The sequence below is a fragment of the Apteryx rowi genome, unplaced genomic scaffold, assembly GCF_003343035.1.
Source record: "Apteryx rowi isolate R43461 unplaced genomic scaffold, aptRow1 scaffold_624, whole genome shotgun sequence".
In the NCBI taxonomy this organism is placed as follows: Eukaryota; Metazoa; Chordata; class Aves; order Apterygiformes; family Apterygidae; genus Apteryx; species Apteryx rowi.
The window spans coordinates 315,043-340,287 of NW_020450899.1; the positions used below are offsets into that span (position 1 = coordinate 315,043).

General features: G+C 38.2%; 1 protein-coding gene across 1 annotated transcript in view; it reads right to left on the reverse strand.

Moving 5' to 3' along the window:
- MYO1E (myosin IE) overlaps positions 1–25,245 on the reverse strand; it is a 68,166-nt gene that overhangs the window by 36,134 nt on the left and 6,787 nt on the right. Inside the window, exons 4-17 of the mRNA XM_026084008.1 lie at positions 24,721–24,815; positions 16,717–16,804; positions 15,037–15,126; positions 13,512–13,643; positions 11,852–11,986; positions 10,791–10,923; positions 7,267–7,463; positions 6,108–6,188; positions 5,630–5,716; positions 4,311–4,397; positions 2,989–3,156; positions 2,135–2,220; positions 1,445–1,526; positions 117–223 (exon numbers count right to left, since the gene is read on the reverse strand). Coding sequence (XP_025939793.1) covers positions 117–223; positions 1,445–1,526; positions 2,135–2,220; positions 2,989–3,156; positions 4,311–4,397; positions 5,630–5,716; positions 6,108–6,188; positions 7,267–7,463; positions 10,791–10,923; positions 11,852–11,986; positions 13,512–13,643; positions 15,037–15,126; positions 16,717–16,804; positions 24,721–24,815 — 1,568 coding nt within the window. The remainder of the gene's footprint in view (positions 1–116; positions 224–1,444; positions 1,527–2,134; positions 2,221–2,988; positions 3,157–4,310; positions 4,398–5,629; positions 5,717–6,107; positions 6,189–7,266; positions 7,464–10,790; positions 10,924–11,851; positions 11,987–13,511; positions 13,644–15,036; positions 15,127–16,716; positions 16,805–24,720; positions 24,816–25,245) is intronic.

Here is a 25,245-nt window from a genome sequence, read left to right on the forward strand (position 1 = left end):
CTGAAGGTTTTTAGAGGATCTGGTTCTGTTTGTCTGTAGGCTGTACGATTATAAATTATGAATGTTTGGACTATTACCCCTGGTTCTGCCTCACCGCATCCTTTGCTTATGCATACCTGCTCTCCTCCCAGTCTCGAGGCTTCTTTGTTTCATTGGGTTTGATGCAGCGGATGTAATGGGGTGTGCATTTCATCAGGGTGCCAACAAGGTCATTTGCTTGTTTCTGTAAAATTGAGGGAAAACATTAGGATCTGAGCTGAATAGGGTAAACCTCAGATATTTCTAAAAGTTATCAGCTATCTTCTGATCCATTTTGCATGTTACCCACAGTGTCTCAGGGTAATGCGCAGCTGTACTAGCACAGAGCTGCATTTCAGCCTAGAAGGACTCTCTGTAATCCTGTAAAAGCTCTGTGCAGAAAAGCCGTACACTTAAATGTATTCATTATATGTCTGTAAGGTAAGAGGGAGGTGTAGGGAAGAGTGTAGATAAAAGTAAAAAAAAAAAAAAAAAAAAAAAAAAAAAAAAAAAAGTCAATATAAAAAAAAAAATCCAAAATGAATGCAAGGATGCAATTGATTACTGATTATATTATATTCTTTGCTTCTGTGTTTTTCAAATTCATCTTTGCTCTATCAAATCATTTTATTCTTTTGAGTTAAAAAGGTACCCACATTGGTCTCTAGGAATATACATGCAAAAGATGGACAAACACATGCACTAAGAAAATCATCACCCTACACCTGTCTATCATCTCAGAAAATATAATCTGGAAATAGACTCACATGGAGTTCTGCTCTGAGGGCACCATTTCTCCAGGCCCATAATATATTTAAACTAATAAATTTAAACATGGAGTGATGTGTTATGGGGAATGCATCAGATGAACTTGACTATAAGGTGAAATATGAGGAAAGAGGCTGAAAAAAATACGGATTTCCAAATTCTGCAAGCATGTCATCTAAGCATTTACTCTACATCCAGGCTCCAGAAAAGATGTGTAAACATTTGATGCCTGATTCAGTGTGCATTACGGTCAACAGAAAGCCCTCTGATTTCAGTGGGCATCAGATCAGGCCTGGCTGCATTTCTGCACTGTCTAAAGAGACGAATTATCTGTAGTTAATTGTAGGACATCAAGTGGCTGAGTGAAGGGGCTCATTCATTATGCACATGAGAGTACTGTTATCACTGCCATCAACTGCCCACTTGGAAAATTCATTGCTGCAGAATACAACTGAACAAAATGTTTAATGAACAGTGATGCTGGGTGAAATGTGAGTCTAACAGCTCAAACAATATATCACTTTGCAATCAGCATGTCCTTATGACTATCTTTAAAAATGTCTGGACAGTGAAAAACAGCAAACTGTTTTTTAATTCAGACATATGTACATACACTCATGCATGCATGCACATATCAACACAGCAAAACTAAACATACTTTAATTTTACTGCCCGCAGTGGTAGGACGGCCCTTCTTGTCTGCTTGGAGGTTTTCAGGAAACAGAGCCTTTATAAAAGGTCTAGAAAAGAATTAATAAAATACTGTTGGTATAGAAAGACAATTCAATGCAGGAATGTCATGGAATATGCTGTAAAAGTTGATAGTTGAGCAGAATATAAATAGCTATCTATGTTAATTTGGAGTTATATCAACTCAATTTTAAGATTAGTATTTTCCAAGAGCTTTATTCCTCATAGAGATCCTTTGCTATTTTAGTGAGCCCTTAGATACGTGATGTCCAAGTTCCAGACTCAAAGAAACAAGCACTTCTTAGAAAGTAAACATCAATTAAAGTGCATAACAAAAAAATGCTACTTAATACATTCAAGACAGAGCCTTCTCTGAGAGAGCTCCAAATCACTGATGGGCCTTGTTTGACGCCTGAACAAATGGTTATCATTAAACCATTTGATTCTGACGCTGCAGTACCTTACATGTTCATTCAGATTTGCAGAAAATGAAGATCAAGTATAATGCAAGTGATACTGTTCTACAAACTACTGTTTGGTGATGCTTATTTCCACTTTTATGCAAATGATTTCACAAGTTTAGTGGGGAAATCAGGCCCTCTGCATCCATCTGAACTAACACATTATTCCTAGCTTTAAGCAAGTTTTGCTTACGTACAAATCACTGCTCTGCATGAGTTCAATCAAGTCCATGAAAAGAACATCCCGATTTCTCTCGCAGAATCCATCCATATCATAAGATACCTGGGCCAAGGTGGAAATTGATTGTTTGTGGTAAGTTGAGAACCCAATAATTAAAGAAGCTTTAATTCTGTCCTCACCAGTAATTGTTCTGATCTTTTTGGTTAGTCTGGTATTACTTAAAGATGCTACGATCATTAATAAATCACTGCATATATTAGTTAAATCTTTCATAACAAACAAAGCAATTCTGGATATATATATTTACATTCAGTGGAAAAGAGTATTATGAAACTAGTGAATGGAATACAGCACAAGTGAATTTAATACTGAATTATAAAGAAGAAAAATATTTTGCATGTGTTTACTGATATCAAATATAGCAGCATTAAAATAAGTCATGAATACTCTGACAAATATACCTAAATAAGATGGAACTGTATGTAATTATTCCAGATTTATTGGTATATCAACAGTTAAGGATCTCTTTTCTATCTGAATCCTTTTAACTTACTGCCATTATAACCAACAAGGAAATTAATAATTTTTCACTAATAAAGGATTAGAGGCACTTATTCATTACATAAATTTAATATTAAGTTTGGGTTAGTAAGTTTGCTAGCAGCAAGGCCCAGATTCATCTCTCCTAACTAGGGACATATGTTAGGGAATATTTGTTCTAAACTCCCCAGATTGTCTCCTGAGACAATCTGACTACTTAAAAATTAAAGTAGCCCTCTGCAGATACCACTTTCCCCTTAATTTCATTACTGTTCTTTCTTTTTCTTTAAAAATACATTAGGTAGATGTCATTGCTGATTGCCATATTACCTTTCCAGCATAATGATGAATGATAAACCCCTGGTTCCAGCTGTTGAAATGTTCATGAGTCCCAATCTGCATCTGGAGTTTCTGTAGTAGTGTTTGGTCAGCTCCTTCGCCCACCGCATGCATTGTGGCACACACGTCATCCAAAATGCTCATAATCCCTGGGGGATTCTAACACAGCAGAGAGAAATAACAAAAATAGCAAAAAGGAAGTGAAAAAGAAAAGAGTATGATGCCAGTTCCCCCCCGCCCCGCCCCCGAAAAAGAAAAGCGTTGTTGCTACAAAAGTGCTAGAGCACAGACATGGCAGGAGAAATTCCCCCTCAATCAGTGGAGTTCACAGTAGAGATTAATTTGTACAATAACATGCAAGCAATTTAAGGAGAGATGCTGGTTCATGGAACACTGGTGTTAGAGTGGGAAATGATAGGGAAAATCAACTGTTGTTCAAAAATATTTATTTAGTTTAGTTTATAATTACTTCACAAAGTAATCCCCTTTCTCATTCCAGTAAAAAACAAACCCCTATTTCAGATAAATATTTAAATTCTCAACCTGCAGTTTAACAAACTTCAACTTAAGTATCTAAGATTGTGACACAAACCCTATCCTTTTCCTAGTTATCTGATGCAGACAGACAGGAAATTGGCAAAATCTCAAGTGGTGTTAAACACAAGTCACCATTTTATGTGAACTACTGTTAAAGGTTATTGGCTTATATAAGGACAAAAGACTATCTGAAAAAACAAAACAAATTTCTATCCTAAAGGACTGTTTGATAACTCAACATTTGTTGTCATGCCAGATCAGGATATAAAGACTAAACTGTAGAACATTCCTTGGAACAAAGAAGTATGAATTTTTTAATCTATGAAATTTCCAAGTACTTTGTTTTCACTTGTTTGGTTAATTTGCTACAATACCTTAAAGGAAGCTAGTATTGTAGCTTCCCCAAGCTGAAATAGATCTCTCAGAGACCAGGGGGGCTTATATCTGAGCTACACTTGCATGTTGTAATGTCCTTGATAAATTTAGATGGATAAAGTTTCAATTTCCCACTAGTGAATTTTTTATTCATACTGTTTTCAACCATGCTAGCTTATAATTCTGTTTTTGGCCAATACCTTATATAACATGTATCTATCTTATAGCCCTTATAAGATATCTTATGTAAGATCTATATATAGGCTTAGTATGACTCAGTTACCAAAAAACAGTATTTGCATTTTTCCTGTGAATGTTCTTGACAGCAAAGCAGTTGCCCAATTACTTTAGAGAAAAATCTTCTTCTGTTTTTTCCATCTGTGTTTGTGCCAAACACTTACCACTTTGTTCTCTATAAGGTCACACACTATTTTGTTGTTGAAGTAATCTATTGGTGTCCATCTAATTCCCTCTTGCACATACTCTTCCTGTTAAGTAAAAAGACACACAGATATTCTCTTACACTGTGGATCTAGCAGCAGATTTACAATGAACTACGTACACACAAGCTCTGCACTACTCAGGCTTAGGAAGACCTGTCAGGTTTATGACTACTTGGTGGCGGGGAGGGAAATAACTGATACGACAGCTAAATCCAGCTATTTACTGCCCAAAAGCTGAATTAAAATCCTTCTCTGTTCTCCCCACGCATCTTGTGTCACTCGTAGCCCTTGAGTAATTACTGAGAAGAGCAGGAATTTTTAATCAGTGAATAAGAGCAATGAAATGGGTTTTATAGTGTCTTGATAATGCAGCTAAGCATTCGTATCCTTAAAACTATTTAAAAAATGAAGGTTGTGACACAGATTAAGGATCAGACCCCCAAACCAACACACACAGAAGTGTACATAAAATGGAGATGCAGCCCTACTTTTTATTTCTGCATGCAATTACTGTAACCATAAGGACATCTAGAGACTGACTGAAAAAAAAATCATACTGAAATTTGATTAAAAGGGCTTACTCAGTAACAAACACATGAGTCCAGCTTAACAGGTCATTTGTGTGTTCAACTGCAATGATCAGTTACTTTTATACAAAAGCACTTGTCTAAGGGCATTCTTGAAAACATTGTCCCAAAGCCGGTGCCAGGCGTGGGCTCACACCACACACACTGCTCCTCTCAGCTGCATGCTCTCTGCTTCCCCATGCAGCAGCTCACATTCATGTAAAGAGATTTTACTTTCGTGAAGAGACTGCGAGCAGAGCAATGCAAATACTTTCAAAAGCATTTGTGCATTTGCCTCAATGATATTTCATTTTAAAAAAAGAAAAAAGGGAGTGAAATGGGTGTGGAGGAAACTAAGAAAAGTAGCGTTTTCCTGTTTAACTGTGTCAAGTCCAATGAAAGCAAAGGGATGGAACCAAGCTGCAGTTTTCCATTTCTGTCAATGAGTCAGGGTGTGCAGCTAGTCTGGGCAGAGTCATATGACTGCGCTAGTACACTGTATGAGGGACTCACTTTTGTACCGCTGTATTGGAGCATGTCTGAAACCGATGTGGTTTACATTTTTAGAGCTAGCCAACAGCAAAGATTTTTTCTTTGTCTTGCTTAACAAGGCAAATTTGATTGTTACCAGATGATAAAACCTCAATTTTCCACCAAATGAAAAGGCAATGGCTCAGTTTATGAATTCAAAAACAATAAATGTCTGATTACCTGCTCTGCTTTCAGTGTCAGTTCAATAAAAATCTGCTGCAGTTTTTCATTAACAAAGTTGATGCAGAACTGTTCAAAACCATTTTTCTACAATAAAGGAAAAAATTTACAAATTAGTCTCATGCTCTATATACAGTAGTTGCTAGTTCTTATGCTAGCAATATTAGGAGAAGCTTCAAAGGAATATTTTCAATGATGGATGGGTTGCTGATTTTATAGTCTTTCTGCATAATCTCAGATCTCAAAATAAAGATCAATGACCTAATTCCTTTGAAGTTTCTTCAATATTTCATGTTTATTAAGTGATACATTACCAGTGAGTACTGAATGTCCAGGAAGCTGATTTTTTTGCTTTCCATCTGGCCACAGGGTTTGGGGTTTTTTGTTCTTTTTGGGGGGGTTTTCCCCCTCTAAGTAACAAGAAGAAAATCTCTCTCAGGTCAGATCAGCTCAAACACTGAATTTTGCATTGCCTTACCTGAAATATTTCAAAGCCATAAATATCGAGGACACCAATGTTATATTCTTCATGGTTCTTCTCCATAGCCTTATTAATGGACTAATAAAAAAACCAAACACAAAATGTAAAATAAAGTGTAGTTAATACCTTAAATTATGTATTCGTATCCTTAAATCTTTATATTAAAATACTGAATTTCTTAAAAAATAACATATTTGAATGGAATACAAATGTATGTAATAGGGTATTTTACTTTTACTTTAATAAAAAGCTCTTATTAAGAGCTAGGAAATGAACAGTACAGTATCCTGTTTTCCAACTTAATGAGCCTTCAGAGCTACTGTTTGTAGAAACCATTTCTCATTCGGAGTAACCTATTCAGTTAAAGAAAAAGGGGCCAACAAAAAAAAAAAAGAACAGCCGTAAATTTGATATTTGAGGCATTCTACAGATAGTAACATGAATCTTTTCAGCAATTTCTGTATTCCCTCTTCTGCAGTGTCAGTGCTGGTAACAGAGACACCTAATAAGAGTTATGGAGATGTCATGACGAAGACGACTTTTGAGACACCAGCACTGCCAACACGGAGCAGCCCTCTGCTCCCGTGGCCAAAGGTAAGGCTTCCCCTCACCAGCACAGCCTGATGTCTCCCCCGAAGCAGAAAGTACTTCAACATGGAGATCAGAGCGCAGAAGAGACCGGCATTTGCTCAAATGTCCCAGCTTTGGGGTGCTGAAGGGATTTCTTGGCAGGAGAGTGGGCTAAGACAATAAGGGACCAGAAACATTACCTGCTGTAATTCTGCTCATCTGAAAATGCTTAACAACGTAGGATAAAGCAAGACTCTAGCTTCAGAGAAGTATGGATGCTGGCAGAAAGAAGGAAATGTCAGGGTCTCTCACAGGACAGTCACGGCAGGAGACAGTGCTGAAAGCACAGCTCACCCACTCACACCTTCAAAAAAGCTGTAAGCATTTGTCTTCTAACAAGTGCCTGGCATTTGATATCTGCGGTCCTGCTCCCACTAGACTCCTCAGTGCTACTGCTAATGTTTAGGCCAGGGAGCATATTTAGGTGAAGGAGATGATGGACAAAAGGAGCACTGCAAGAAATAGTCCCAATGTACTTTTACTTGTTTCAATACTTCAGTCGTAGACTTGATCAAATTCAACTTACATCCACCAGGTAATCAAAGACACGGGCGTGAAGGGCTTTGGCCAGCGCATCCCTGGTGTAGCAGGCCTGTTCCACATTCAGTGTTACGTTAATGGACTCGGATTTGCCTCCCCACTTGCTGTCCATCTGTCTGCTGGTCAGTTTTTCCTTTAGGCGGTCCTGGTTAATTCCCAGGAGGAAAGCAGGGAAAGCCAAAACTGTAAGAAAGATTAGGGCTGCTGGATTATGATTTACAGACTAAACCAGTACAAAATAAAATAAGAAACTCAGCAATATCTCAAATAACAATCAGCAGTAATAAGCCTCATGAGACATGGCTTAAAAGAAAAAGAGTAGGGATTTACATCTTAAAAATTTCCCTAAGCTCCCCAAAGGCATTTTCAACTCTTTACTTATATCACAGTTTTGAACTATGTGGTTCAAAGAAATCATTTTTGGAAGAGCTGGAAATAAGACATGGAACTCGCACATGAAATAAAACTGACACCACTGAAATTTCTTTGTAAAAAAGCATATGTTTAAAATATAATAAAATATAATACAGAAAGAATACCGCTATCCATCTCCTAATAGTCTTTCCCTTTCCTCTTCTAAGTTAGTATTTTGCAGAAAACTTCAATTGGCTTGCCATTTTTTTTCTTTTGTTTTATAAATCCTTTCTTCTGGAAGTACTTTGCAAATTGTTTTCTCTTGTGTAAAAGCAGAGCAGAAAAAGACATCTGTGCAATAAGAAGCCACAAGGCTAGAATTCGTTGCCTTTTTAGCACATGGCACAGAAGTTAGTTGCAAGCGTCACACACCTTAAGGAATGGAAAAAGAGAAACTGGCTTGAAAGCATACAGAAATAGCTCCCAAGGGCATCTCTTGGAGTTACTGTTGCCCCTCCACTAAACCACATAATCCTCTAACAACGTTTCATCAATGTTCCAGTGCTTTCAGATCCACTCTACTGTTGTGAAGAGGATGTCAAATAATCGCTAAGGCAGTTGCCACTTGTGCTTTGTACATCTGCAACATCCACAACATTATTTGACTTCTTTCAACCTTTTAGTACATTAATTCCCAAGTATTTTTAAAACTGCAGATAAATCCCCGCTTTCTGAAATCTAATTAATTGCAATCAGACAGGCTGATTAAATCTACCCTAGGGCACTAATAACCAAGGAACTAACCAAAGTCGAGTCATTGGCAACACCTCTGATAATTCACTGAGGACTGCAAGTTGAAGAGCACAGGAAAAGGACAAACATCATATCCCTTAAAAGGGAAGAGAGAATGTGGGGAATTACAGACCAAATACCTTCAGATATACTACCAGAATAAATAATTAGCTAGTATTACTGTAAGGATTTATGAAGATAGCAAAATAATAGATATCATTATACCATGGATATCTCAGAAACCCTTCATAGTGTTAGTGATTTACTGGAAGGGAAGAAGTGCTGAGCCTGATTTGACGTAACTTGACATTCTTAAGACACCAGATTATTTCCTCTAGTTAAGGACCGTATAGATATGGTCTAGAAAGTACTATAAAGTAGGCTATACATGTAACTGAAAAAATTATCCTCAAAGAGTAATTATCAAATATCCAGAATAGAACAACATCCAGAATAGTATTTGGAATGACTTGCAACAAGGAAGAATTAGTATAAATATTAAGAAAATCTTTTCAAGTACAAATATAATCAAGCAGTAGAACAGAAAATAGATTATTCACCACTGGCAGTTTTAAAGAACTATTTTCCTAAACGCCTGTCAAGAATGGTCTGTGTAGGTTTGATCCTGACTTAAGAGTAAGGGACTGGAGTCTTCAGCTTCTTGAAGAAGGGCCTTTGCAACTGTTTTTCTGTAAGTGGCTATATAATAACAAGAACACTACTGAGCCAAATTCTTAAACCTTACATTATTTCAGACATATGCAAAGCATGACTAGTCAGTGGTCAACTGTGTTATATCTCTCCTAGCTATCCAGGCTGTGATTAGATATAAACTCTTTACTCTTTAGTTGGCTAGTACAAACAACAAATTGTGCATGGAGTTGGGGGGTTATCAGTGGAGAGGGAAATGAATCCAGCTTTCAGCTTCATAATGTAGAAATTTTAGTAGACATTGCTATTTCTTTGCTGGCTTCTTTAAAGTGCAATATGTTTATGAGTAACTTCTGTATTCATTCTACCTGCTAAGTTTCTTCTGTGTATTATTCATACACAACTTCAGTATTTAGATCACAGTGAGCAAGAAAAACATGGTGTACTTGGCAATCCATTCACATTTACCAACGTTTTGTTTTTAATCCATGTGTTTTTTCAGTTTGTTACTTTTTGATGCAAAATGTTCAGTATCTGTCTTTTAAGTCTGGCTATTAAATATCTTGATTTCACAGAAAGATTTAATACTACAATTTAAATGGAAGCACGGTAGCTCATTTAGAATCTTATGGCATATCTAAAATCCTATATTTTTCTTTGGATGTATAAAGTGCCCCAAAATATTTTTCTTCAGGTTCGCTTACTATTCTTTTAAATTGCATATGAAGATTAGTCCTTTTAATTTGTCCATTTCTTAAAAACAAATAGCAGGAGAGCTATACACTTGAGTGGAAAGTCTTCTGCACAAGATATTTATATTTGATTTGCCTAAAACTCAACTAATAAATGCAGTTTTTCTGAACACGAACATTAAAAAAATCAACAAGGACCATTTTGGAATAAGAGAACAGATGGATATCTGTAAGCTACTACAGATACTGTGCTTATCCCTTGTAAGCTAATAAAGTCAAACAAGTATAAAATGAACGTTAACAACAATGTTAAACACTGTAGAACTATTAGTGCTTCAACATCTTACTGATGTGGGCCAAGCTGATATAAAACAACAGCAAGAGGTGAGGGAAGCCAGGACTGTGCAATGTGTATATAGAAACAATAAGAAATACTTACAGGGTAGAAGTACCTACTAATGAGGCATGGGTCAAGAGATCCAAGCCAGGGAAGATAACATTTAATAATATAGTTTATAGTGAATTTCAATGTGTTTTCAAGGCAGCTCTTCTGGACGCATATGCATCTGACTGAGCACTGACTGTACCTGACACTGTACATGAAAACTGAGGATACTCCACAGGTTGGCAGCTGCTTCCATATGGTGGTGCGGTCAGACAGACCACATAAGGAACAGGTTTGCTCATGAATGAATGCTAATGCATTCAAAGAAGCAGAGCTCAAGTTTGCTCCAAAACATTTCTCACAATTTCTAGTATTTCGTACTCAAAAGCTGGAAAAGGATTCCTTAAATTCAAAATGCAAAATTATGTTGCTATTAATTAAGACAATGGCATTGTACAAGACAAAACAGGGGCCTCGGTACCATTATTGTTTTGGGGAGAGAATTTGAATTAGCAGCCTTGCACTATGAGAAATGATGCGCTGTATTTGGACAAGCAATTCAAGACTGCAGTTCACCTCATGCCATCTGGGTTTCAGCCCATTGCTAATTCTATAACAGTTTCCAGAGGTACTTACACTCCTCGCTCTCCACTCCTGCATAGTTGCCAACTTCTTTGAAGCTGATGTTTCCCAAATGCAGTATTCCTGCCACTATCTGCAGTACCAATGACTGTTCCTCTGCAAAGATCCCAATCACATTCATTGCATGCTGGAAAGAGGAAAAAAAATCAACACTGAATCAGTCAAAGAATCTGTTCAACGAGGGTTGGGGTTTTTTTTGTTTTTTTTTTAATAAAAGTCCTTTTAAAAAGTTGATTAAAAAAAACATGAGTTCTTCAAAAGAGTTCATACACTTAAGGCAACCAATTTTCATTAGTCTGCACTGACGTTTCAGAAATTATAGATGTCCTACCTCATAGATTTTTTTTTTAATAATTAAGTACAGAAGCATCTAAACCATATAAAAGATGTGTTACTAAAATAAATTCTGGAGTAATTAAAGTTACTGAACAATGAGCATCAGCTTTTCTCTGTGCCACTGTGAAAATGAATTGTTTCATTGCAAAATGGGAAACAATGAACTCAAGATAGAACAATTTTACTCCTTCTACACAGATACTTTATCTACTGAGACTATCAAATGCAAAGCTGTAGTAGATGTCTCTGATCTATGTTTTTCAAGTCCCTTTTCCCAGCTTTTTCAGTTGTGCTGCTTTTAAACAGGTGTGAAAGAGCAGTCACGACTTAGAATTTGGCTAGCACTGTACTTTTTTTTTCTCTCTCTTTCAATGGAAGTTCCTCACTGTGTTGCATTTTCACATTTTTATGCTGCAGATTCCAAACACGTAGTTCACCTGCATTTAGTTAAACTCCATTATATCTGTACCTTTCTGAAAGGGGTGCAAACAAAACACAAAGGTGTTTAAAAGGTGTATAAATCCAAAGACTGGCAGCTATCTTTTCAAGATTGTTAGGCCACAACAAAGGAGAAGCTCTTCAGGATAAAATGTAATTGTTGCAGCTGCATGAATTTCTCATTTCCACAATCATACATCAATGTCTTTGCTATAAATGGACAGTGGAATGAACACACATCCATCACTAAACCTATGAGAGAGAGAGAGTCAAAAACGCACCAGTGTTTCTTGGAAATCAGATTTGTCATTGATGTCATCTACTTTGTAGGACCCAGAGAGGCTCAGATAGTAATAGTAATCCATACTGGTGATGCCAAGACTGCTTTTTTGCTCTGAGGAGGCCCCTTCAATTAGCTGCAAAAACAAAATTGCCAAATTAGGTATCATGTAATTATCTTCAGCAGAGACGAGGCAGGTTAGGAACAGGTGACTGAGTCTGGAACTGCTCGGATGGAGATACGGCTAAAGCTGTGGCAGATTCATATCCTTCCTGTGTTTTGCTAACTGTTTAACCAGAAAGACCAGATAGTCATTCCTATTCACGTGAATGACAGCTCTTTCTAACTTCCATATCCAATATAAAGGGCAAACTGGGACTGATTCGAATGTCTTTCATTATCTTTATCTCATAAAGATAAAGCAAAGGTGTTTTTCCACTCTGCAATGTTTTAGCCAAATCCTCAGGAGCAGCTTGCCTTCCATGCCTACTCAACAGCAGGCAGAGTTGAGAGAGCATACTGAGAAAGCACCATTTGTGACTCTGAGGCCAAGTATCCTCTATCCCCATTATGGGGCATGTCAAGCCGGTTTTGAACTGCTCCAATACTATGTTGATGTCTGATATATAATAACCTGTTATGACTGCTAGGAAATCAACCAAGTAAAACATGGTTCAGTCACACCTCTTTGCATCGTTTAGGCCAATAGGGCCGAGGACAAATGCCTTAGTGTAATTAAAAAAGGTTCCTGTCCTTCTTGTGATGGCTGAGAAGAGACTCCTCAGACTTATGCACAGTCTACACAGTTGTGTGTAGATACGGCTGCAGTAAAAAGCAACGAGCAAACTGATCTCCTAGTGGAGAAGTCAGAAGCCTGTAGTCTTTTAACTTTTATGTCAAAACCAAGAGACCAGCCAGACTGAGAAAAATCAGCAGGACAGTGCACAGCATTCACATACCTCGGAAGAGGGGACTGCACAGCTCCTGGAGCAATTCCAGGTTCTACTCAGCTTTCCATCCTCATAATGTCACTTCAATTTTATGTGAAGCTGTTACAGTCACTTACATTGCACTGCCTTTATTCTAGTTTTGTAGAACCTGATCAATTGGCACTTTAGCAAGTAAGGAACTTGCATGTCAAAGACCAATGAACACAAGAAAACCCATAAGGAAAAGCCTTAAGAAATGTGAAAAAAAGGGAGATGCTTGGAGGAGTCAACAGACATTATCCTAAATAACTCACAGAACTTAGTAGAGAATTAGATATCTCTTTCCAAGCTGTGCTACAGAATTCCAGAGCAGAAGGTCTAATTATATAGATCAGTTAAAAAAAAAAAAAAAAAAAAAGCTGTTGGAAAGTTCTCACTTCCTATTACATTCAATTGGACTTTTCCAATAGGACATCCGCTGTGAATTTCCAAGCTGAGACCCTGAAATACTTGAGTATTTTTTTTCTGGAACTGAAAGACAACTGTGTCTTAAGACATAGCATGTTAAGACACTGTCTTAACATGCTATGAAGCTTCCCAGTGATATAACCAGATCACCTTCTTGAATATGCATTTGATAATCTCATTGTACTGAGAAAGACTTTTCAATACAGAGGAAAAACTGGTAAAAGTTATTTTTAATAACTGATAGGGGAGATATACACTTCTGACCTGGTAAAAAATGTGAAAACTCCTCTCTCCAGGATTCCTCATTACGACTCGAGATTTTTCCAGTAGAAAGTTGGAGATTTTCCCACCATCTGGTTCTCCACCTGGGCTAAACTGGATTTCAAAGTATTTCCCCTGCAGTAAATAATTATAGAAGCTGTTGAATGATTAGTAAATACTAATTTGCAATCAGGTACTTGTTATACTATGCCTCAAGAAAGGTTATTAGGTTATTTAATATTTATGGATACAGAGGCTCAGATGCCTCAAGATTCAACTAAGCTTTTATTCCTAAACTATCACAAATCTTTCTTTCCATGTCCATTTATACGATGCTAGACTCAGGATAAGACATCATGCATTAATGCAAAGGTAGAGAGAAAGTGAGGGGCTTCCTTCCCCTGCTGGGAGTCTCACTTAGTGTAAATGAAACTGTAAGGGCCACCTGCACTGGAAGTAAATTTAACAGATTTAAGACCAATGGCAAATGTGGCCTTCTGCTTGAAAGCAAGGCAAACCAATATCTTTTTCTTTGGGGGAGACATTAATTGCATTGCTACTCATGTTGGCTATGGAATAAATCCTTGCATTAGCTTTGCATAATAAAATGGCCAAAAGGAACAGAAAACCAAGAGGTTAATTAGCTTTCATCCTCATTGTTGCCAATCTGACTGGGGAAAAAACAACAGATATCATTTAGAAGAAAAAAACTGACAGTTTTACAATTTTCTCCTCTTGCAGAATGCAGCAGTCATATTTTATATATCAACTTTCATCAAGATATTTATATGATATTATATACACACACAGTATATTTTCCACAAAGGCCTAAAATGAGGAAAAAGAAGCTTAGTTTCCTTATGGCTGCTAATGGACACAATTCTACTTGTAGCAAACAGAGCTCTGTCTAAGCAGCAGTGCAGTTAGCCTCAGATTTGTACTGTGATCTTGCTCTCACTCCATTTTACCCAAACTGTAGAAGGGAACATTCTTTCTTTCCAAATCTATAAAGCCTATGTGTAGCTTTTCAAAACTGACCCCACAGTATGTTATTTAGTAAACACCTATTTCACAATACTAAGTACTTTATAATGAGAGACTGAAAATAATTCCCCGCTACTTTTTGTACAGGCTAGCAAATTTATTTCCCATTAATCAAGTCTAAGAATGGCTTCATATGTTTAAAAAACCCAAACACATTATTGCACATATTTACTGACCATGAAAGGCCACGTTTACATTTTACATGACCATGAGGCCAGTTTGTTGCTGGTAAAGCTATTTGCTTACAGATTGAGTACTTTAAAAATAACTTGTGACAAGTATGTATTGTAAGAGAAACAAATATGCAATCTATACAGAGTGAAATACAAGCCTCTCAAAATATACTTTATGTTTTAAAATATACTTTATACTTTACTTGTATTTACCTATTTTGTAGTCATTTGGTACTATACTCCTGAACAATGTCTATCTAATAGCACAGAAGTTGAAAGAATAAAGTAATCTCTTGGGGAAAGGAACTTACAAATCTGCTGGAGTTGTTGTTCCGTACAGTTTTTGCGTTCCCAAAGGCCTCCAGTAAAGGGTTGGACTGCAGAATAATGTCTTTCACGTGCTAAAATTTTATGAAACAGGAGAAATATAAATTTAGAAATACATATTTTTAAAGTTCTTAGAGCTTTTCTAGGAAACCATGACACCTAAATTATACGTAAAAGAAGCAAGAAAGCTTGCATCTGGAAAAAAATCCTCTTGCTCTGACAAGAAATACAATCTAACCGTCTTTTTTCTCAGAGGTTCTAGTTTCTATTTTTGAAGAAAATCCTATAAAACTAAACAAAATGGCTGAGGCTGCAAACAGCTCGTACTTCTGCCCACTGCTCTGCCAAGCAACACAGCCATTAAATTGAGCTGGGTTTTCTTCGTCGTCTCGTTCTTAAACAATTTCCTTCCTCCACACGAGCACTTAAATCTTTTTGGGGGGTCTGGAACTGCAGGCAGTGAAGGCAGAGCAGCAGGAACTGCAGGACTCAGCGAGGGCTTCAACAGCCTGCTTCAGGACCAGTGATGCTGCTGCCTAGTTGACTTAGACGGTAATAAACAGCCTGTTACTATTATTTCTGTCTCTGATTCCAGGAGATGGAATATTGTTAAGCTATTAGCTTCTGAACAGACCTAATGCATGCTAAGTTGTGTTGGGAAGACTGAATTTCATCCCAGGAGAAATGTTTGAGGCAGAGTGTCAACTTCATCAACTGTAACTTCGTAACCACTAACAGTATTTTTAATTTTATACAAAGAGCTGGATTTTTTTAAATCAACCAAAATATTTATTTTTGAAGTAAAGCATGATTAAATTCATTCCAAAAATAWCACAATGCATACTTTCTCTAGATCGCTCCCTTTGCTATTGAATTATTCTGTGCACTGTTCCTCTATCACTTTTGCTCAAAATTAAACAGGAAGAACACACTCAACATTAGATTGTAACAAGGCAAATAAATAACGGTAAGCAGTCAAAAAGAGTAGACTTGTACAAGTAGCTACTACTTACCTATCACTGTCTGTCAATCAACAAATGACCTTATATAACTTCATTAAGGGAATTTTATGGCTAATTCACTACATTAGCTTTAGTTAACAGGCTTATATAGATAAAGCAGACATTGGTGATAAAGTTATTAACAAAAGCAGCTATTTGCTGTTTCAGCTAGCTTTTAGAAATGCTATTGCCTCATAAAACAAGACGATGTTCCTGCTCTTTGCTCTCTAATGTATACATACGGCTCATAATGGAAGTAACAAAAACACAAACAAGCAGTTCAGTTTTCAATAGAAAGCCAAGCCAGGGGAAAGAAGATCGTATCTACGAAGAGGAGATTGTCGTTGTTCTTAACAACAAGGCTGTTATTGGTGAAGAACAATAATTAAACTACTTTTTCCCCCTTAACTTAAAAATATACATAATTCAGCTTGGAAGCCGTGAAGCTTTTAACAGAGATCACGCTGGCCCCGTGGGTTTCGCCTGCGTGGGTGCCCACCGCACGGGGGGCCGGCGGACGCATAAGCGAGCAGCTCTGCGTCCCCTGCAGTCACCTCTGCTCAAGAGCGGGCACGTGTGGGGCAGCTCGCGCCAAGCGGTGCGGCTGGAGAGCTCCCCGCTGCCCCTGCTCATGCTTCAGAGCGTTACTCTGTACCAACTCACCTGCACTTTAGGGCCACCTCCCGAAATTTTGGAGATGTAACTCATGATATACTTAGCTGCCACAGTCTTTCCAGCACCACTTTCCCCACTATGAAAAAAGAAACACAACAGCACTCCTGTTAGCTGGTTCAGGGTGAAAACCATGGGGAAATCGGTCAAATGCACACGGCCACTCTGCCTAGATACGTTATACCAAAAGGACAGAGAGAATGCTACAGAAAGCTTGAAATACCTAACATGAACAGACCACCATGATCCAGTTAGAAACAAACTCTAATGAAAACTTAACTGAAAGAAAAAAAATAAATTGTCACTCCTATCAAGCAGTCTTCCCACACATTTTCTGGCATGCTGCCAAATATCTGGAATCATTACTGAAGATTAACACAAATACAAAGTAACTCTGGTTTTCACTGGAGTTATTTAAGGCTTCTCTTGTTCAACCGTGACAAGGTACCTTAGCAAAGAATAATAATAAATATAAACCAAATTTACATTAGGTAAGTTGGGTCACATATAGACAGTGACATAGTATTGTAGCATGATACTTGGATATGTTTGTCAATAAATAATTTTGAATGAAACATCTTGCATGGACACCAACATCTCTGTTGGACTTCGAAAGCAGGAAAAAAATATAAATCAAGAAATAAATATGCTCAAACCAAGATACTCAAAACAGCACAAGTATGCTAAGAGCACAATTCCCATTTAAGTTCAGTGGGATTTTGGGCCTCGTATGCTATGCCAGATGCCTACCTTAGTTCAAGAGTCTTTTGTTTTAGGCGTTCCTGAATGAAATAATGAGACATTATTAATCACATCCTGAATGACGGAAGAACTACCTTCCTGTTCCTGTACCTCTTGACACAGGGTACAAGAAGTTTTAATATCCCATAGTAGCTTTCACAATTCCTTCCTTCCTTTAAAATGTTCACTTCAATGTGAATACATTTTACAGCGTTAGTTGATTTGCTTTCTCACAATTAGCATGAGTTTCTCGAGAGGCAGAAAAAGACTGGCATGGTAAAACTTTATTTCATACCTTAAAGCTATCCTCATTTCAAGAGAAGTGCTCCAGACTTTCATAAATCTTGATGCAAAAGTCAGCTTTGACTGTAAATACTTTACCCTGAGCTGGACAACTATAGTAATACAAAAACCAACAGGCACACATGTTGCTTCGATGTCACAGTGATATCTGAAACATTTTTTTCTTGTGTGAAAAACTGTGCTATCTTTGGGCTTCTGAATAATTTCAGTGAATATTGACTCTTCTGTTCTGTGCCTGCTTGTTCCTGGATGTGGATCAAGTGCACATCTTTTCCTGAGCAAATTTTAGCTACATTTGCCAGAGAAACATCAGCATGTCCTGCACAGCAAAAGGACTTGCTAAGAATGTCAGCTCATAGCTTCTTCTCAGCATGAGTAATGGAGACATTTCCAAATGTCTCCAAAAATTTAAAAAAGCTCCCCAAAACTGCCAAGCTGCAAATATTATTTCACATCTTTAAAGCTTCCAAACAATGCAAAAATACTGAAAGGAAATTTTGCCAGAAACGTTTTCACGCTTTTGTCTTCTCCTGACTGCAGTTGTACAAATCAGACAGGAAATGTGAAAACGTGAAAAAACATTTTTGATCAACTCAACTGTGTTCTGAGACCTCACTCAAGTATGCATCATGTCTTTTATTATTCAAACCAATTCATCTTTTCCTACGCATAAAGGAGAAGAAAACCTTTACTACTGACATCTACTATATTCACAGGAACAGGCTGAGTTTGCTGGATGGCAAACTATATTTAGAAGTCCATGTCAGCAATAGTTTGAGAATTAAAAATAACAGTTCTTCAACCCAAAATTTGCTAACAGTAAATTTGCTCATTGTATTGCAAAACAAGACACAAGCCAGTCTATCCTAAATCATATTCTTGAGCTTATAAATAAACGCAGTCCTCAGCAGAATACAGAAACAGATCTAGAGCCAAACGCCAAATGAATATGACCAGATATCATTTATCAAGCAGTAAAAAGTAACACATTTCTGCAAGATTCTATTAAGTATTTTCAACAAAAAGAACATCCAAAACAACTTGAACTTAACCCTAGTAAAATACAAGACAAAAATATTATCTACCTAAAATACATGTTCATCCACTATTTTGAAACCTAACCCTAAGAATCAGAATGACTTCAAACAGCTTCCGTTTCCTCTAACCTATCATAAAACCAAAATTCAAAGTTCTCAAATGTTGCTCAAGTACCTGTTCTAGTATTTTGCTATGTAACCAAAAAATAATACGTTTTAAAGGCTCCTATTTTGTCTGCTAACTCTGCACTAGAGTCAGAGAAGTGCTTTGCACTGTTCCATGTTATCCTCTCCCACCAGCAACAGACCGTTCATCCCGCCGGCCTACGTACGCTGCGGTCAGCTCTCTTCCAGCTTGTCCTGTTTCAGCACTTCCTTCCCTTTAACTAGATGGGCTTTGGAGACTTAAAATTGTTAAGTAGCCAATAATCGGCTGAAGAGCTGAAGCGATATGATGCTGTACGTTTAGCATAAGCCCGCAAAGCTTTTCCAAGAGCAGGGACGGTGCTGACCCGCGACAAGGGGCCATGCAGGAGGCAGACCGGGAGGGCGTCCGCGGGCAGCAGCGACACAGCCCCCCGGCGATGGCCGACCGGCCGCCCACGGCACGGCTGCGCACAGGGCAGTTCTGCCCCTTACAGATACTCAGGATATCTGGATACAGATAGATTATCACATGACTCCCTGCTATCAGGTATGGGACTTAGAAAAGATGTGTAGCCTCTGACGAAACGCTGACAGCATCGTCACAGAGATGCCCTAGGGTAGCCAGCAGGCTGCAAACTTCCTGTTACAGTTGCTCAACTGCCTTCAACCAGCATTTTGCCAGCTAGCTACCAGTAGTTGTCACAGACGTTGCCTGAATGGTATAGCAGATAAAAATCTGCATGTGACAACTTGGATCTTCAAAGACACCCAGCTAACCCTAAAATTTTGTGCAGTACAGATACATAATTTTCCTATGCTCTCTCAAGAATCCCAGCAAATACTGATATGCTGCAGTGTAAAACCAGCTGCAGCTGGGGAAATTTATAAACTTATCCCAAAAGTCGTACCTACATCTGGTCCACTTTTCATTTAGAATGTATTTTAAAAGCTCTACCTCTAAGCTACCTTCGGGTGATGAACAATGGTGCAGGAAGAGGCACTGGGGGTGAAGAAAGACATGCTTAGAACAGTGGCAGGAAAAGCTCTAAACAACAGTTTTCTTCAATGCCTAAATTACCCCCTTCTTTGTTCAAATTAAGTGTAGCTTTTAGTACTCATTCCACAGCGGCTGTCACAGAAATTGATCCAGAGGAACTTAATTCCATTTTATTGATAGTCGCTGTTGGGAGGTAAGAGGTCCTTTACATTAAATGCATTTGGCTGAAAGATTGCCTTTCAGAGTTTGCTTTAGATTTATGCACGCATATACCTTTTCCCACTTTTAAAGTTTATTGATCGAATATGAGTAAATTGCTCCAATTAAACTAGAATAAAACAGGATGCTGATACATTACTTATGAACTGAAGTAACTTTATCTGAGGGGATGGTATCTTGCCCGCAGTAAAGCTCAGGTGCCACATGGGAACTGCGGCAATGCCAGCAAATGATTCTCATGCAAAAGAATTCCCACATACATTTCGCTGCTCTGCGGCTATTACAACTATTGCAAGATGATACAACAATCATTTTCTTGCTTTTTAGTTTTAAATACCTTGAAAGTACAAGGGTTTTTAAAAGTTGAAGAAGGAATACTAAATGGCTTAAAACAGCAAGAAGTGAATTATGGAAAGTAAACTATGGTACTGATAATTTTCAGCCTAGAGACTTCACTTACTAAAAATAAAAACATTATATATTCTCAATCACTAACAAAAAAGATAATGCTTTAACTGTTACAGAATCATACTGTTTCTTCTAGTACTATTTGCTACTTCAAAAAAGAGACTTTTTTTCAGCAATGTCAATTAACCCTTAGTTGAAATCAGAATTAAACTACAAATGCAGAGGGAAAATTTTTAGCTCCTTCCTTCCCAGAAGAAATGTAATCCAGTGATTAGAGAAGCAACATCCATACAGAGCCCCATTCTTCTCCCTAAAATTAATTTGCTGAGTGACATTTAATTCAGTCTCCCTGGCTATAGAACAATACAAGTAACACTTATCTACATCATCAGGACAATGTGGAAATTTTATTACTAAATATTTATAAAGAACGCTTGGATCTGCAAGTAAAGAACACTGTATAAGTAAAACATTCTGCTGTGCTTGGATAAGCTTGTTAGTTTGTTTACATACAAAATTTGCTTTCTTTAATTATGTTCAGAGCAACTTCAGTAGCATGACTTCAGTGGAATATTTTTCCCCTCTGCAACTGAGTTTTTGCCTAACTTTTCTGACTGCATTAGATTTATGTTCATACCACTTCCTCATTAAAATTCAACCACATCTCCAGCTGGATTCTGTACTGGAGAAGTTTTAGAAAAGTCAGTCATCTGAGGCTTCTGGAAAGTTGTGATATAGAAGCTGACTAGAAATTTCATATTAAATTTTGAACTTGATCAGTTTAAGACAGATATGAGTTCCTTACTAAAAAAAAGATGAGGTACGAGATCTCTCTGTTAACATGCATTTGTAATATTTAAGATGTTGAATTGTCTTTTCAGGTACGCAGCCATCACATACAGCTTTACTGTACCAAAGATTGCCTCATGGAGGTGGAACGTAAACTAAAATTAAAAACAAGAAGGACTGAAACACTGCTTTAAAGCAACTGCAGCATCTCATGGCAGGAATCACAAAGAAAGGGAAAATAAAGTCCTTAACTTTATGGAAATGTAAGACTTCAAGAACAATCTGAAAAGAAAGACATGTACTGCTACACAACAGAAAAGTACTCATCGTAAGCTCCACCGTCCTCATTAGAGGACAGCAGTAGCGCAGAAGGAGCCGAACGCCGCAGCAGCCAACCCTTCAGGATTAACACCTGGGTGGGACAACTCGCTACGGCTGTAACCGTCGCCGGTGAGGGAGAACTGCAAACAACCTCCTGTAGCGGACATTTCTAAGCCGGGTCCAACAGAGGCTTAAGTAACGCACCGTGCCTCAAGAACCATAAACGCAATGAGAAACCAGGCTGCAGCGGACGCAGAAGCGGTGTCCCGCGAGCAGCCCGCCTCTGCGGGAGGCGAGGAGCGGGCGCCTCCGCCCCCGCGCGCAGCCCGCCAGCCCGCCCGCCGCCGCTGCGCAGCGTTCAGACTAGCTCCCGGCTCCTCAGCTATAATTAGACCTGTGTACATGGAATTTTCTTAACTCATACGCACATATGCTGCAATTATTCCACTAACGAAACAGGCTTGTCTGGCCCTGGGAAGGTTGCTTGGTGAGGTTTTCTTTTTTAATTAGTATTATCATATAAGAAGATTGTATTTGGTTACTATCTATTAAGTCTTTCAGAGAACTGTATTTTCTTTTGGATCTGCTTTCCTAGTTAATGCTCCGGCTCTTTGAATAGGATGAACTTTTCCAGTCAGTGTCTAGATGCATTCCTGGGGGTTCTGGGATTAAACGTGCTGGTGAGAGCCCGTGCAACCCTCAGGCCCACGCTGCCGGCTCTTCCTCCGCCTGCCTGGAAGCCTGTGCCTCCTCTCTAGGCTCTAAAGCACTTCCCGCCCCGGTCTGGCGGGGGGCCAGACGGCACGGCACGGCGCGCACCAGCCCTTTCCCCACGGTCCTGCTGGCCCTGCTCCCTGGATTCCTCGTGCCCCACAAGCCAGGCACAGCCTTTTTGAGCTGATGGTCAATCAGCCCCGTTTACACATGATTTCCTCCCTTCTCTCTTTACAGGTCCTTCAAAAAAAAATTCATTGCCATCTTGAGGGGAAAAGAAAACCTGGGCCTGTTTCTGTACTAATTTGCTCTGTTTCTTCTGTTCCACCTGGGATTTTTGGTGAAGTCACTCCAAATTTAGACTTGTTGTGAATAAGAGAAGCAAATCTGCATCTCATAATAACCATACTGTCATCATCACTTTCTGGTTAAACTCCATGGAATAAAATGTAATATAAGAGAAAACAAAACAACCCATGAGACAAATTTTCATGGAAAAATTATGGTTCACTGAAATGCAAAGGTTCATTGGAAACCGCTTAAGTTCAGCAGACTTTTGTGGGACCCAAGACAGACAGACAGGTTTTTAAGAACCACCATTTCAGGGGCAGAGACTAGAAAGTCCTTGGCAGCTATGAAGTGAAATGGATGTTGTGGTAGTGGGCATGCAGCTAGCTAAAACATCCATTTCACTCAAGAGCTGCAGGATCTTGGAAGCTTCCAGTCTGCCAGGGATCTCAATGCTTTCTGGTGTAAATCCATTGAATAAAATGAAATGTAAGAGGAAACAAAACACTCAAATTCAAGAAATTTCTCTTTCAAGCCAGCTCTAGTCATTAGAAATTGTGATGACATTAAAATCAGAAAAATGTGGGAGGTATCCAAACAATTTAAATGAAATATGGTCAAAAGGATTAAAATATCAAACCAAACTAAAATCAGTTTTATGAATGGCCAAGTTACACGATTTCACAACAATCATTCTTCAGCGTCCCAAAATCAAATACCATCATCTGTAAATCTAGTCTCCAGCTTTTCTGGTTTTTGTCATAAGAATAATCTTAGGCCAAACAAACATGTAGAAGGGAAGAGGAACACTTTGAATAAAATGTCCCTGGAAAACATGATTTTTCTTTTCTTAGTTTTGCAGTATATTTCAAGTAACTCAAGCATGACACAGGAAGATTCTGAAGAGGCCATGCATACGTCTGAGAGAGAATTCACCCTGCACGTACACTGGGCAGGCTCTCCAAAGAGCGTACCACCCATCACTGTAAGCACAATTCCTGAGACAATTTAAACCTGTGGCTATTAGAAAAGATTAAGTCTGCATCTCAGCTCTCTGAAAATCTGACCCTCCGCATTCATTGCACTTTGGGGCATTAACAATGGATCAAAAATTGTGTTTTTTATCATAGTCCATGCCTTAAAGAACACATTTGAAATATTTTCAGCATAAATTTAGCTCCATGTGAAACATCCCAAGCTCTGGGATGTAATTTGCAAAATAAATCCCAATTTTATACCCATTCTTAACACGTCTGAATTCGACCAAACGGGACTAGGTAACTCCAGCATGGCATCAGAATTTTCGTCAAAGAAGGCCGAGCTCAGGGAAGGATTGAGGAAGAGGGAGGCAGGGTACAAGCGTTGGGCGTTGTGTGTCACGGGGCCCCATGCTGCAGCCAGGGCCAGGGCCAGCGAGACCCTTGCGGGAGTGCGTCCCTCGGGAGCTAACTCTTAGTTAACACCTGGCTGACCTTCACACATGTATAATCAACAGTTCTCACATATTTACAATGGATTTCCTCAGCCTAATAATTAAAATGGAATAATGGTGAGGACAAAATGAATTTGCTAATGTCTCTCCCCTTTGGTCTCTGACTGAATGCAAGCAAACTTCCTGAAAGCAACAACAGTACACTTATTTTTAACAGAAAAAAAAGAAATAGAATTAAAACCAGAGTATGTTAAATGCAATTAATGGGAGAGTGTCGGATTTAACAGTATCTATAGCTGTTATAGTTGTTAACCCATCTCTCATGGTGTCATTCAAGCTATTGCAATTTCAGTATTTGGCACAAAGCTGGTTACAGGAGAAAGCAATTTCTCACTGTTAAGTTACCATCAATATTCCACTCAAAACAAAAGGTAGGGTCAGAAAGTACTTAATTATCCTAGAAACCCCCAAAATATTCAGTGATCATGGACATAGCAGGTTTTTATTAATAAAATAAAAAAAGACTTTTCAGTTTCTTCAAGTTAAAAAAACATAAAAACAGCACAAAAGACGATTTCTTTCACCAAGCTTTTTCTTACCTAATAATGACACACTGATTTTCTCTGTCAATAATCATGTTTCTGTACATGTTGTCTGCAAGAGCATAAATATGTGGTGGGTTTTCATACTGTGCCTAGGAGGGGAAATAGAACATATATTTTCAACAGAGCTTTAAACAAAGCAGAAAGAGCAATATAAATCTTTATTTAAATCAGAAGAATTATTTTCCTGGAAAAACAATCCCATCTCCCAACTTTACACTGAATTTTCTCAGGAATTTTTTTTTGTTTGTTTAATAAAAACAAACCAAAGTCTCTGGTTTTGTTACTGATCTTTCAGTCATCCATAATTTTCTTGACTATTGTAAACACCCTGTTCTAAAAATGGCCTGTGCTTGAAATACAATACTTGTCCAAGGGAAACTCATATAATATAAGCCTATTCCACCCGTGGTCATATGCTAACAATAAACTAGCTAAACCACGGCACAGAGCCTGGTGCTGGATAGCTTTGGTTCACCCACTGAGCCCACTCAAACCCGGCGGCTTCCCTGATCTGTCCTC